Below are 14,618 nucleotides of genomic sequence, written 5' to 3'. Positions count from 1 at the left end.
TAAATTGTACATTTTTGAGATGATTGGAGTGTGTAGAAACTTTCAAGTTGTAGTCCATGAGTTCTTGATTAACTGGGGTACAAATATGACATGACGGAGGCCAAATTCCCTAGTCATCCATCAACATGGGAAAGATAAGAGAACACACAAGCCAAATGAGGGGAAAAAAGTGTGTTAACCTTCATAAATAAGGGAATGGTTAAGAAAAAAAAATAGCTACTTACCTGAAAATGTCCATTTCTACTGTTAGGGCAATAATAAAAAAAAAAAAGTGGACACCAACTGGAACTGTTACACACTTGCCTGGAAGAGGACCCTAGTTTATTTTTCCCCCATGTACAGTGAGGCAAAAAAAAAAAAATCCCCAAGGATCACTGTTGGTGAATTACAAGGGGTGCCAATAATTGTGGAGGGCACTGCAAGTCTTTTAAATATGAATGATTTCTTAAATTAATTGTAGTTTTAGGATTACTACCGTACCAACATAAACAATATTTAATAAAGAAGGGGGAAAATCATTACTCGTTCTTTCCGATGATGCATACAGCTATCAAATAGTGTTCAATATTTCCTTTACCAAAACACCCCCAAAAAATATGGTTTCAAATAGGGTAAATGTTATTGTAAGATGTAAATGGGATTGATTTTTCATATGTGAAAAGAACACACATGAAAGACACAAAATGTCTCAACACTTGAGCAGCTTACTCATCATTCTTTTTTTTTTTAACCATGACAGACAAAATACGAAAGCGTATTTAGCACTTCTTTAAAGTGAGCATAAAAATAGGACAAGATTCTAAATGCATGTCATGCAGCACCCCCCTCCCTTCCCTAATGGACTGGCAGAAATCACTTGATAAATTCATCTCGCAGAGCCCAAAAAGCAAGTAGCGCTGCAGCTTTGAACTTGCACACTTCAGAGGAAGAGAAGAAATGTGGTATGCTGAGAATATCTGACACTCGAAGCCTATTTTCTGATTGCGTGTGTCTTAAAAGACTCATGGCCCAGTTCTGAAAAACCACTGGATCTCCCCCATCGCAGATCAAGGCCTTTCAACCATTTCAGGGGCTTTTGAGAGACAGACAGAGAGAGAGAGAGAGAGAGAGAGAGAGAGAGAGAGAGAGGGGTATAGAACTCTCCAATTAAGTGCTTTTTCTAGAAAATCATTTATTTAAACACGTATATTACAATTGTCCATATAAAAATCATCCATAAGTGCTAAAATGGTTACATTTACAATGTAGTGCAAACACAAAATGAATGAACGATTTATTTACATAATTGAAAGCTGTTCAGGCACATTAAACTGGCTTGCTCATTGGGGATAGATTAGGGATAAAATTAGCTCATGTTTTAAGTCGTTCAATTTCTGTAAAGCTGCTTTGCGGCAATGTTTATTGTTAAAAGTGCTATAGAAATAAACTTGAAACTTGAAATAACAGTATGCAATGTCCAGGTCACAAAGATGTTACAGATGTTTCTGGGCTGGCATAGCACTGAGCTGTAAAGTAAGGATGTACTAGCAAAATAAATAAATTAGCACCGTAAAGAAATGTGCACTTTGGAGTTGGTCCTGCTGCTTCACCAAACTCATTTCCACTTCAAACGCCGGCATATCAAAGACAGCCCTCCAACTGGGGGCTTGATTTGATGTGGTAAATCCATATAAGTCCACAATTAATATTTAATTATGCGCTGAACCCAGTAGGCACATTTCATGTCTGCGGTAGAATGTTCTCTAATAAGAAGCCGAGATCTATTAAATAAAAAAAATAAAAAATAAAAAAAAAAGAAGTGTGCGTGTTTCAATTCAACTTGTATGTCAATCTCAGGACCTCATGACTTAATTAAAGATCTTCATGCATAGGTGGTGTGTTAATAATACACCAACTGTCTCCCAAATGCTTATTCAGTAAGACTTTTTCAGCCTCACTATTCAGGTTCAATGACCTTTAGTTTGTTTCAAGTGCTTTTAAGGTGATCTGGGGCCAGGGAAGCGATGCAGATTGCTAATGAATTGCTACGTTGCGGAATGACATTGTCCTTAAAGCGCTCAAAGAACTTTATTATTAATTGTGTAGCCCAAATGTGCAAGAATCAGGAATCAGCACCTCAAGTCCATGTTTGGGTATAGCCAGTGTATACAGACACAATTATTTGTCAAGATTTATATTTTAAATCAGGATCAGCCACAATTTTGGTTCTCTTTGGCTACCAGTGTGTGTGTGTGTGTGTGTGTGTGTGTGTGTACACCTCAAACATTTAACCTCTAATAAGTGAAGGAGGAAGAATATGAAAAAGGCCTGGAGCTTGGGACGCTTGCTGAAATGCTGGCATGTGTCATTCCTTGGAAGTTGGATCTTGGAACTCAAAACCATTTAAAAGAATGCAGAATTAGTGATGGGTACGTATTAGATCATTTTAAATGGTGCCACACATGGCTGCAGTGTCCATTTGACAGAGCAAATCCATCAAGCATCAAGTCCAGTGACCATGCAGTAAAAGAGTGGCTGTGGGTCTCTCTTAAATCCAGAAGACAACCAAACGGAAGACTTGATAGAGGGGGAAAAAAGTGCATCCTCTATCATGGGGCAACTGATTTGGGATGATTTTTATAGACCTTTAAAGAAGCACAATGCCCTAATTCTCTCGTCAGTCCACTATTCCAAAAGACTCCAGTAACATGTCCAATAACTTATATCAAAGGCATTTTGACTATTTTTATTCTTGCTGGATGCATAAGTTCCAGTATGTAAAAAAAAAAAAATCTCATGATAAAAACCTCTGGCGAGAGGGCCCACCCCTGTGAGGAACAGAGCAAAGCCATTGTGCTGAAGTGTCGTGGATAAAGCTCACATCACCATGAGACTGAACATGCCAAAAGACAGGCAGCATGGAGTCTAGAGAGAGCTGAGTTTCCATGTTTTCACTTTTCCTGGTTCTGTAAAGGACCAACACAGAAGATATAAGACTATACACAGTGTCAAAGATGAAACGTATGAAAGCATTCACTCAATCTGTGTGTACAGTGGCCTGGGAAAACACATCACTGCAACTGAATTCTGACAAACAACATTTCTGTGTATAAAATATTTTGACACCTCGACTTAAAAAAAAAAAAAAAGACGAACAAAACAAAAATAAATAAATTTAACCAAAGTGATATACAAAAGTTTGTATTTACTTTATAACCTTGTCTGTGCTTTGTGAATGCAGATATCACTTTATATAAAGAGCCAGTTCAACAAACATAGTTGTAAAAACAGTAAGTCTGCATAAAGCAAGGGTTTACAGTGTCTTGCAAAAGTATTCATTCCCCTTGGTGTTTGTCCTGTTTTGTTGCATTACAAGCTGGAATTAAAATGGATTTTTGCGGGGTTAGCAACATTCAATTTACACAACATGCCTACCACTTTAAAGGTGAAAATTGTTTTATTGTGACACAACCAATAATTAAGATGAAAAAACAGAAATCTGGAGTGTGTATAGGTATTCACCCCTCCAAAGTCAATACTTTGTAGCACCACCTTTTGCTGTAATTACAGCTGCAAGTCTCTTGGGGTATGTCTCTATTAGCTTAGCAGATCTAGCCACTGGGATTTTTGCCCATTCCTCAAGGCGAAACTGCTCCAACTCCTTCAAGTTAGATGGGTTGCATTGGTGTACGGTGATCTTCAAGTTATGCCACAGATTCTCAATTGGATGGAGGTCTGGGCTTTGACTAGGCCATTCTAAGACATTTAAATATTTCCCTTTAAACCACTCCAGTGTAGCTTTAGCAGCATGTTTAGGGTCATTGGTTCATGGTCCAGCAGGACAGTCTCAAACCTCTGGCTGACTCAAACAGGTTTCCCTCCAGAATTGCCCTGTATTTAGTGCCATCCATCTTTCCTGTCCCTGCAGATGAAAAACATCCCCACAGCATGATGCTGCCACCACCATGCTTCACTGTAGGGATGGTGTTCTCAAGGTGTTGGGTTTGCGTCACACATGGTGTTTCCCATGATGGCTAAAAATATAAATTTTAGTCTCATTTGACCAGAGATTCTTCTTCCATGTGTTTGAGGAATCTGCCACATGCTGTTGGGCAAACTCCAAATATATTTTCTTAAACAATGGCTTTTTTTCTGGCCACTCTTCCATAAAGCCCCACTCTGTGGAGTGTACGGCTTAAAGTGGTCCTATGGACAGATACTCCCATCTCCACTGTGGATCTTTGCAGCTCCTTCAGTGGTATCTTTGGTGTCTTTGTTGCATCTCTGATTAATGCCCTCCTTGCCTGGTCTGTGAGTTTTGGTGGGTGGCCTTCTCTTGCCAGGTTTGTAGTGGTGCCATATTCTTTCCATTTTGCTATAATGGATTTAACGGTGCTCCCTGGGATATTCAAAGTTTGGGATATTTTTTATAACCCAACCCTGATCTATACTTCTCCACAACTTTGTCTCTGACCTGTTTGGAGGCTCCTTGGGTTTCATGTTGCTTGCTTTGTAGTGCTGCAGAGTCAGGGTCCTTCCAGAACAGGTTGATTTATACAGACATCATGTGACAGATCATGTGACACTTTGATTGCACACAAGTGGATCTTAATCAACCAATGATGTGACTTATGAAGTGAATTGGTTGGACCAGCTCTTATTTAGGGGTTTCATACGAAAGGGGGTGAATACCTATGCACACTCCAGATGTCTGTTTTTTCATCTTAATTATTGTTTGTGTCACAATAAAACAACAATGTGCACCTTTAAAGTGGTAGGCATGTTGTATAAATCAAATGGTGCTAACCCCCCAAAAATCCACTTTAATTCCAGCTTGTAATGCGACAAAACAGGACAAACACTAAGGGGGATGAAGACTTTTTAAGATAGCGGATGTGGAGTTGCTTGATTTACAAATTGGGTTGTGGGAGACTCTCACAATCTTCTATTGTGTTTTATATTGCTCTAACTACAGTATAAAGATGGATTTTGTGTGCTACTAGTTACTGTGATTTGCATTGAAATAGATCACATTTACATTGGGAGTACATGCCTTTTTTTTTCCTCCCCATCCTGATATTGCACTATGATGGGGGTTCATTAATTTAAAAAAAGGACAGATTTCTTTGTCACTCAACCTCCGTTAGTATCTCAACAACTGTGAGTGACTCCGACTCAGTGAAACAACAGAAGTCAAGGAAATGAACAGAAAAATATCCAGAAATCTTTACTGTATGGTTTGATGGTAAATAAAGAGCTACCAAAATGACAAGGGATTGAGGTTAGAGAGAATTCATAACATTCATTTGGGGTTATTTGCCCCCCAAAATTTGGAAGGTCTTGGTCTAACTTGCCAGCTAACTGTGCTTTTCTAATACAGTAAACGTCAGGTTTTTAGATATGTGCCATAGCAAAATGGACATAAACCTAATCGATTCAATTTGTCCATCACTTCCACTGCAGCGACTGCAGCAGACAAAACTGTAATGTTTAAATACTTGAACTAAAAATAGAAAATTTAGTCGACAGAACAAAACTCGCTGAATTAATCCGCGATCATGTCAGCATTGATAAAGTGTAGACAGCGATCAGCTGAGTGATGAGAAGACATCAAATGCTGTGAGTAACTTTTAACTCAGGAAATGAGACTAGAGAGAGAGAGAGAAGTGGATGGTGCCGATTTTCCATTATAAATGTAATTTACTATTTTTCCAGTTTGCTAATTACACAAACTAAATGCAAATTTATTGCATTTAGTCAAAATGTTGGTGTATTTCAGCTGAGTTGGCATGGAACCTGGTGATTGAGATATGTGCGAAAGCAAAACATACAGTCGGACCCATAAGTATTTGGACAGTGACACGATTTTTGTCATTTTGTAAAACCACGTCTGTAAAACCACCACAATGGATTTAAAATTAATTCATCGAGATGTGATTGAAGTGTAGACTTTCGGCTTTAATTCAAGGGCTATAACAAAAATATCACATTAACTGTTTAGGAATGTCAGCCTTTTTTTTTTTTAAATACATAGTCTGTCCATTTTCACAGGCTCAAAACTAATTGGACAAATTAATAATGATAAATCTAAGGATTATTTTTAATACCTGGATGCAAATCCTTTGTAGTCAATTAGCGCCTGAAGTCTGGAACCCATGGACATCACCAAATGCTGGGTTTCCTCCCTTGAGATGTTCTGCCAGGCCTTCGCTGCAGCCGCCTTCAGTTGCTGCTTGTTTGTGGGTCTTTCTGCCTTCAGTAAGCGAAACGCATGCTCCATTGGGTTGATTGAACTGGCCATTTAAGAACATTCCATTTCTTTGCTTTAAGAAGCTCTTGGGTTGCTTTTGTGATATGTTTTCATTATCCATCTGTACGGTGTCTGGTTATTTAGCACAAAATTCTTTTAGCACAAATCCTAAAGTTGCACAACTCTGGATTATGGTCACAATAATTAAAAAAAAAAAACTCATCTTCATATAGGAAGGGGTTTATTATGATTGCTTAGGGACTGGAAGCCGGAATTTCTGCTGCTGCGCATAAGGACCAGTTGTTGATCCCTGAAACGTGGACTGAAAATCCAACTCTTAATTAAAAATGAAAAGTAATGCCTTCCAACTTCTTAAATCGTGTGCATTTTTAGTGGCACCTACAGTTTAATTGATTATCAAGTTTTGTTGTGTTTCTTGTTTTGTTTCAAGTTTAATTATTTCACTTTCTTCCATTGAGAAGAAGTCACAGCAATTATCTCTCATCTCATCATCTCTAGCCGCTTTATCCTTCTACAGGGTCGCAGGCAAGCTGGAGCCTATCCCAGCTGACTACGGGCGAAAGGCGGGGTACACCCTGGACAAGTCGCCAGGTCATCACAGGGCTGACACATAGACACAGACAACCATTCACACTCACATTCACACCTACGGTCAATTTAGAGTCACCAGTTAACCTAACCTGCATGTCTTTAGACTGTGGGGGAAACCGGAGCACCCGGAGGAAACCCACGCGGACACGGGGAGAACATGCAAACTCCACACAGAAAGGCCCTCGCCGGCCCCGGGGCTCGAACCCAGGACCTTCTTGCTGTGAGGCGACAGCGCTAACCACTACACCACCGTGCCGCCCACAGCAATTATCTAAAAGGTAAATAGCTTAATAAAATAATTGAAATAGCTGTGCATAGTTTTCCTTTCTTTCGACCTTTTTTCTTTTGTAAAAAATTAAAATAAAGAACAAACAAAAAGCTTTCTTTAAACTCTAATCTTGTAAATTTCGCTTGACTTTTCATTCTTTATCAAATGAGCAAATTGTAAATAATAAACGTGATATAATTTAAGCTTAACACTTTAATAAAGACAAAACAAACCTGGAAGTTGGCTGTAGCGGTGTACTGGGTCAGGAGACGTGCTGTGTTAAATAATTAGGAGGGAGGATTGGTGACTAACATACAGGCTACATCAAACATGGCGGTGTGGGGAAATACAATCGCTCGTTTTCGATCGGAATCTCGGCGACTTTCATTTAAAAAAAAAAATCCATCAAACATCTTTAAACATGATCAGTAAGTATTCATAATAAATATTAAGTGTTCTTGGATCTTGTGCTAAAGAACTTAGAGTTGTGCTAAAAGACTTTTAGGCTAAATAACCGTAAACCAGCTGTACCGTGAAGTGCTGTCCTATCAGTTTTGCAATATTTGACTGAATCTGAGCAGAAAGTATTGCTCTGTATACTTCAGAATTCATCCATCATCACATCCCAGTTCCACTGGCAGCCATACATGCCCATGCCATAACACCATGTTTGACAGATGATATATGCTTTGGAGCAGGAGCTGTTCCTTTCCTTCTCCATACTCTTCTCTTCCCATCATTCCAGTACAAGTTAATCTTGGATTCATCTGTCCAAAGAATCGTGTTCCTTTCTGCTATTGAATGTTTCCAGTTGTTTGCATCTTGAGATAAACCCGCTCTATTTACATTTACGGAGGCATCTCTTGATTGTCGACTTGGACAAAGATGTACAGTACCTACCCTCCTCAAGAGTGTCTTTGACTTGGCTAAATGTTTTGAAAGGGTTTTTCTTCACCAAGGAAATAATTCTATGATCATCCTCTTTCGGTGTCTTCTGTGGTCTTCCAGGCCTTTTGGTGTTACTGAGTTCACCAGTGCATTCCTTCTTTTTAATCTGACTTGGCCGCTCCTAAAGGTTCAGTTCTGTTCTCTCTCTCACTCTGATAGGTTTGTTTTGGCCTCCTTCACTTGCATGAACCCTTCTTTGGACTGCACATTGAGAGTTCCCATGAATAGCTACCAAATGCAAATTCGACATTTGGAATCAACTCCAGACATTTTATCTCCTTGATTTGTCATGAAATAATGAGAAAATGGACCACACCTGTCCATGAATCTGTTTATCAGTCAATTGTCCAGTTAACATTTGAGCCTGCAATAAAGGAGGCACTGTGTGGGGGGAAAAATGTCTGTAATTCTTAAACATTTAATGCTATATTTTTTGTTAAATCCCTTGCCTTAAAGGAACAGTCCACCGTACTTCCATAATGAAATATGCTCTTATCTGAATTGAGACGAGCTGCTCCGTACCTCTCCAAGCTTTGCGCGACCTCCCAGTCAGTCAGACGCAGTCAGACGCGCTGTCACTCCTGTTTACTCCTGTTAGCAATGTAGCTAGGCTCAGTATGGCCAATGGTATTTTTTGGGGCTGTAGTTAGATGCAACCAAACTCTTCCGCGTTTTTCCTGTTTACTTAGGTTTATATGACCAGTGATATGAAACAAGTTCAGTTACACAAATTGAAACGTAGCGATTTTCTATACTATGGAAAGTGCGCACTATAATGACAGGCGTACTAACACCTTCTGCGCGCTTCGACAGCACATTGATACGGAGCTCAGATATCAATGCGCTGCCGAAGCGCGCAGAAGGTGTTAGTACGCCTGTCATTATAGTGCGGACTTTCCATAGCATAGAAAATCGCTACGTTTCAATTTGTGTAACTGAACTTGTTTCATATCACTGGTCATATAAACCTATGTAAACAGGAAAAACGCGGAAGAGTTTGGTCACATCTAACTACAGCCCCAAAAAATACCATTGGCCATACTGAGCCTAGCTACATTGCTAACAGGAGTGACAGCGCGTCTGACTGCGTCTGACTGACTGGGAGGTCGCGCAAAGCTCGGAGAGGTACGGAGCAGCTCGTCTCAATTCAGATAAGAGCATATTTCATTATGGAAGTACGGTGGACTGTTCCTTTAAAGCTGAAAGTCTACACTTTAATCACATCATGATTGCTTCATTTCAAATCCACTGTGGTGGTATACAGAGGCAACATTACGAAAACTGTGTCGCTGCCTAAATACTACTTTGTAATACAAATAGACTACCTGACGGCAGTTCAGTTCAGGAAAGCCTGTCGTATCAAAATTTCACCATGTGTAAGGGCTTTCCCAGATTGCCACACAAATGACAAGTGCTGTTTTGGAATTTATAAAAAGGAAAAAGTTTGATATATTTTACATTTTTCACAAACATGCTTCAAATAAGTTACGTGTTAACATTTGCATCCAAAAAAGAACTTTATACAGGACACTACTCACCTTGCAGCTGACTGGAGCGCCCTCTGTTGCCACTTCCCGGAATACCAGGCAGACCTGGAGCAAAGAGCCTGTCCTTCTGTTTCTTGCTCAAGTTCTTCACCAACCTACAAGAGACCATGGATCATTTTCCAAACATTGCCAAAGCACAAACACTGCTAAATAACTCTGAGCACTCTCTTTAAAAAGATGATCTACTGTACACTGCAAAGTTAGTGAGAAACCGGAAGAAGACATTTTTTTTTTTTTACTAGGTACAGCATAGACACGTTTAGTATTCAACATAATTTACAACACACTGCAAGACGTTCATATAACAGCAAATGATAGCACTGGTTAAAATTATTAGTAGTATTAATGTTACCGGATGTCTACCGAAATTTATAAACAGCAAGATGAACTGTGAGCTACTGCTCATTTATGTATACCCCCACTCTCACTTATATCAGAATGCAAGCAATCGAAGGAATAGGACACTTATTATGAATGTTGACGTCAACAAATAATTAACCCTGAAACAAATAAGTAAAGAGCAGCGTCTCTCACCAGGGATTTCAAATAGCGTCCTGGTAAACGGTCATTTTGCTTCCTGAAATAGCGTCAAAATCCCCCCTATATGTTTCGTAAATAAATTCAGTCGGTAAACAGGAAGTCGATGTGCGACAGACCTGAAAACGGTATACACAGTATAGAACCCAAAGCTGAAACTCGGTACCAAATATCAAGCAGTTGTGATTTGTAGTTGCTGAGAAAAGTGTTATGAAAATTTTGTAAATCCACGCTATAGGTTTCATAAATACATTCAGTCGGTGTGGCAGCGGGGGCGTGGTCAAGCGACGGTCTGTGACAGGAGGGCGGAGTCAGGGAAGGTAAGTGGCAGAATCACTACACCTGACAGCAATTAACCTGTGTTTGTGTGTCTTCCCAGTAACCGCGCCCTATTTAAGGAGGCAGAGGGAGAGCTTCCCGAGACAAGACGACAGTGTGTGTGTGTCTCAAATTTACGTGTTGAAATTGTCAAACTGAAAAGTACGGCAATAAAGCCCTCTGGTTACCTTGATCTCTGTCCTGCCGTCCTCTGTGCTCTACCCACACATAGGGAATGTACTACAGTCGGTAAACAGGAAGTCGATGTGGGACAGACCTGAAAACGGCATACGCGGTATAGAACCACAAGCTGAAGCTTGGTACCAAATATCAAGCAGTTGTGATTTGTAGTTGCTGAGAAAAGTGTTATGAAAATTTTGTCCATCCACACTATATGTTTCGGAAATACATTCAGTCGGTAAACAGGAAGTCAATGTGGGACAGACTTGAAAACAGTGTGCACTGTATAGAACCCCAAGCTGAAGTTTGATACCAAATACCAAGTGGCTATGATTTGTGGTTGCTGTGAGAAAGGGTGTTTCGGATGGACGGACAGACAGAGGTAAACCAGTATACCCCCCTCCCCCTCGGAGTGGGGGTATAAATATGTTAAAACAATACAGAAGTGAAAAGAACACACCAGTGGCCATCATTCTCTTCCTGTTGCAGCTGTATGACATCACCACATTTAATGACGAGGTCATCTGGACCATATCTGTGAGCGCCTGCTTCAGCCTTGTATCTACCTGGGGACTGGTGGATTGTGACAAGAAGTGAATGTCAAGAAAAATCAGAGTATCAAGAGAACATTTCTGAGAATACACACACCGTGCCTGTGTTGGTAAGTTATGGCTGGACTCACGAGTGCGAGATCTAACACACTAACCAAACGAATAGTGTCCTCCTCTTCAGTATCAGACATGTTGGAGAGATTAGCTCCACTCCAGTCCTCCAGATCCTCACAGAGATCAACCGAGTGTGTGGCACCTGGCCAACCTGACACACACACAATCATAAATGAAAAGAGAAAATTAAATAGAAACAAACACTGTGTCCTTAGAAACAATACACTTCTACTTTGTTACAGCAGGGTGTGTACGGACTGTGTCTGTTGTCCTGGTGCTGTGGAGAACGGCTAAACGGGTCTGGACTGCTGTGGCCCGACTCCATCTCCTCCGAGCTGACTGACGCTCTTTGCTTCTTGCTGTGTTAGGTGAGGAACAGGATACACAATAGAGAAGCTGAACGAATACTCTCTCAAACACGTACTTTAACAAAAGAAACAAAGCCGAATTTTCCAGCAGCCCAACATAAACTGCACCAGAAGATGCAAGCCTGCATTCACGTCTAGGAAGAGAGTGAACGAATTAGAGCACAGCCACATGCTGAGCCAAAATGAAACAAAAGTAATTAAGAGGTGTTTTTTTTTTTTTAAATCAAGCTTGGTCAGTGTTTTTACTCAAAACTTATTTGGTCACCACTTTCCTGTGAGTGATTTTCGCATTTAAAAGTTTGTATGGGTCTCAATTTCAAAAAGTGAGCTCTGCCATAAAGGGATATTTCATTCAAACCCTGATATGATATGATATGGTTAACAATCAAGGAAAGCTGATATTGACTAGATACTAAGATCGTGTCAAACATCAGCTACTTTTTAAGCACTGTGATCCATATATTGCTTCAAAGCATGGTTTCAACAAGCAAAACCATGGAGCCAAACCCATTGCTATTGGTTTCCGCATCATTTGCATTACCAAGCAGAACAGCATTATGGATGAGCGTGTAGTAGGTTTCTAATGGTAAGCTGTGACATGAGGGATGCATAGCTGCAGCAGCCCTGTGTATGATGAAAGAGAATTAGAGCGGCCCGCTTTACCGCGGAGCGTCACTGGCGCTGAGAGGGGTGAGCGAGGCGTGGGCTCCGGGAACGCAGACAAACGCACGCACCCGCTGACATGGACACAAGGTCCAGACGTGGCAGGCAACCTGTAAGGACCCCATGGGAAGGCCGCATGGTCCTGCAGGAGGACAGGCAACCACACACAGTGTCGCTTCATCCTCCCCATCATCACCACCACCACCTTTTATCTTTCATGTGTTTTAAACTAAATATAAACTGGAATACAGTACTTCATACAATTATCCAATCAGCCAAGTACATGGCAGCAGCATAATGCATAAAATCATGCAGATACAGATTAAGACCTTCAGTTAAGATTCAAATCAAACATCAGAATGAGGAAAAATGTGATCTGATTGACTAACCATGGCATGATTATTGGTGGCAGACAGGCTAGTCCTGAGTATTTCAGAACCTGCTAGTACCCTGGGATTTTTTTTTTTTGACACCCAGCAGTCTCTAAAGTTTACATACAACTGTGCCAATTAAGTAATTAAAAAAACATCTATTCAATGGTAGTTCTGTGGGCAGAAATGCCTTGTTGATGAGCCAGAGGAGAACAGCCAGCTCATAGGAAGTCTACGATAACCAGTGTTGCCAGATTGGGTGGTTTCAAGTGCATTTTGGCGGGTTTTGAACATATTTTGGGCTGGAAAACGTCAGCAGTATCTGGCAACACTGACGATAACTCAAATAACCACTCTGTACAACCGTGATGAGCAGAAAAGCATCTCCAAATGCACAACACCCTGAGCCTTGAGGCAGATTGGCCACAATACATGTTCACATGATTGGCTGATCGGATAATTACATGATTGAGCAGGTGTACAGGTATTCCTATTAACGTGGCCAGTGAGTATATATATCTGTTAGTTTGACTGATCAACTGAAAATTATTGTATCAAGTTCTATTTATTTGCATGTTTATTGTCTGGATGGGGAATTTCACTTCATTGGGCTTTTCCTTGCGTCATTTTAAAATGGAAAAAAACAAAAATCACAATCACATCGATGCTACAAGTGTTGTGAATATACTCAGTATATCGATCTTTCATATCTAATATCTCTATTCCTATTGTATTTCTCCAGTATACAGGTATATCTGAAGCAATAGGCAGTGTAAGAGCAGGACAGGGAGATGTTAGGAAATCAAAGGCTAAAGAAGCTGCAGTGTGAGGAAAACAGGTAACCAGCTGCTAAATATGCTAATAGTGCTCTAATTGTTGAAAAAGGTTGAATTGATCAAAGGTCTTACCTCTCAGAGAGGGGCGGAGACAGAGGAAATTGCTCAGCCAATGGGTTGGAGTGACAAAGTTCACCTAAGCCAATCACATGTTAGGGCAAGTAATATTTATTATTATTATTATTCTTTTTTTTTAATGTAAAACCAACAATGCTTTAGTGCTACTTATTTGGACTCACCTTTGAATAGTTTCTGCTGGTTGGTGAGAATTTTTCTGATCGCATTCAACCAGGCAAGTTTCACCTCCACTGTCGGCGCCTTATGATAACAAAGAAGCAAATTATAAGCGTACAGATTTAAAATACATGTTAAATTAAAAAAGGCTCACATTAACCCTTGATTCAAGCTCTTCATGAGAACCTCACCTGCACCACATAGACCTCCTCCCTACCACTGTACCAGATCTCAAACTTCTTCACATCTCCTTTCACATTCTCTGTGATGCCCACTGCACTCATCTGCAAGAGGACATGCAGAACCACCCACTCTAGTCAATTATCACCTCTCTCTATCTCTCTCTCTCTCTCTCTCTCTCTCTCACACACACACACACACACACAAACAAACCAGGGGAGGCAAATGATTACCCGTAGCGTAGGTCTTAATTATAAATCAAGATAAAACAGATGGGACGTCTTTCAAAATATTTATGAAGTTGTGTTTTAAGTCAAGAGAAGTGACGATAACTGCAATCCCAACGGTACAAGCTTCTACAGCTGAACTCAAATGAACCACTACATTTCTCGAAGATCACAACACAACAGATACCTTGACATTTGCTAGAAAATAAATCTATCATGCTTCCCCCACCCCCATACTTTTTCTCTATGATCTCCACTGCTTAACATATTATATACAGTGGCATGCAAAAGTTTGGGCACCCTTGCTGAAAATGTCTGTTACTGTGAATAGTTAAGTGAGCAGAAGATGAACTGAGCACCAAAAGGCATGAGGGTAAAGACGACACATTTCTTTAATATTTTCTGCAATATTACATTTTTATTTCCATCAGTTAC

At 40.2% G+C, this 14,618-nt stretch overlaps 1 protein-coding gene across 5 annotated transcripts in view; it reads right to left on the bottom strand.

Annotated features, from left to right (window-relative positions):
• Positions 1–1,189: 1,189 nt before the first annotated feature.
• The window catches only part of mcf2a (MCF.2 cell line derived transforming sequence a), a 92,129-nt gene continuing 78,700 nt past the window's right edge, over positions 1,190–14,618 (bottom strand). For 3 of the 5 annotated variants that reach the window (XM_060927780.1, XM_060927779.1, XM_060927782.1), the window contains 8 exons: positions 13,968–14,060; positions 13,782–13,860; positions 13,615–13,678; positions 11,563–11,663; positions 11,322–11,455; positions 11,100–11,212; positions 9,596–9,699; positions 1,190–2,945 (listed from right to left, as the gene is read on the bottom strand). In XM_060927780.1, coding sequence (XP_060783763.1) covers positions 2,905–2,945; positions 9,596–9,699; positions 11,100–11,212; positions 11,322–11,455; positions 11,563–11,663; positions 13,615–13,678; positions 13,782–13,860; positions 13,968–14,060 — 729 coding nt within the window. In that variant the 3' untranslated portion in view covers positions 1,190–2,904. The remainder of the gene's footprint in view (positions 2,946–9,595; positions 9,700–11,099; positions 11,213–11,321; positions 11,456–11,562; positions 11,664–13,614; positions 13,679–13,781; positions 13,861–13,967; positions 14,061–14,618) is intronic. The other 2 variants (XM_060927781.1, XM_060927783.1) reach the window with 2 other exon arrangements.

The sequence above is a fragment of the Neoarius graeffei genome, chromosome 8 (genome assembly GCF_027579695.1).
Source record: "Neoarius graeffei isolate fNeoGra1 chromosome 8, fNeoGra1.pri, whole genome shotgun sequence".
Classification (NCBI taxonomy): Eukaryota; Metazoa; Chordata; class Actinopteri; order Siluriformes; family Ariidae; genus Neoarius; species Neoarius graeffei.
This window is presented reverse-complemented; position numbering and strand designations above follow the sequence as displayed.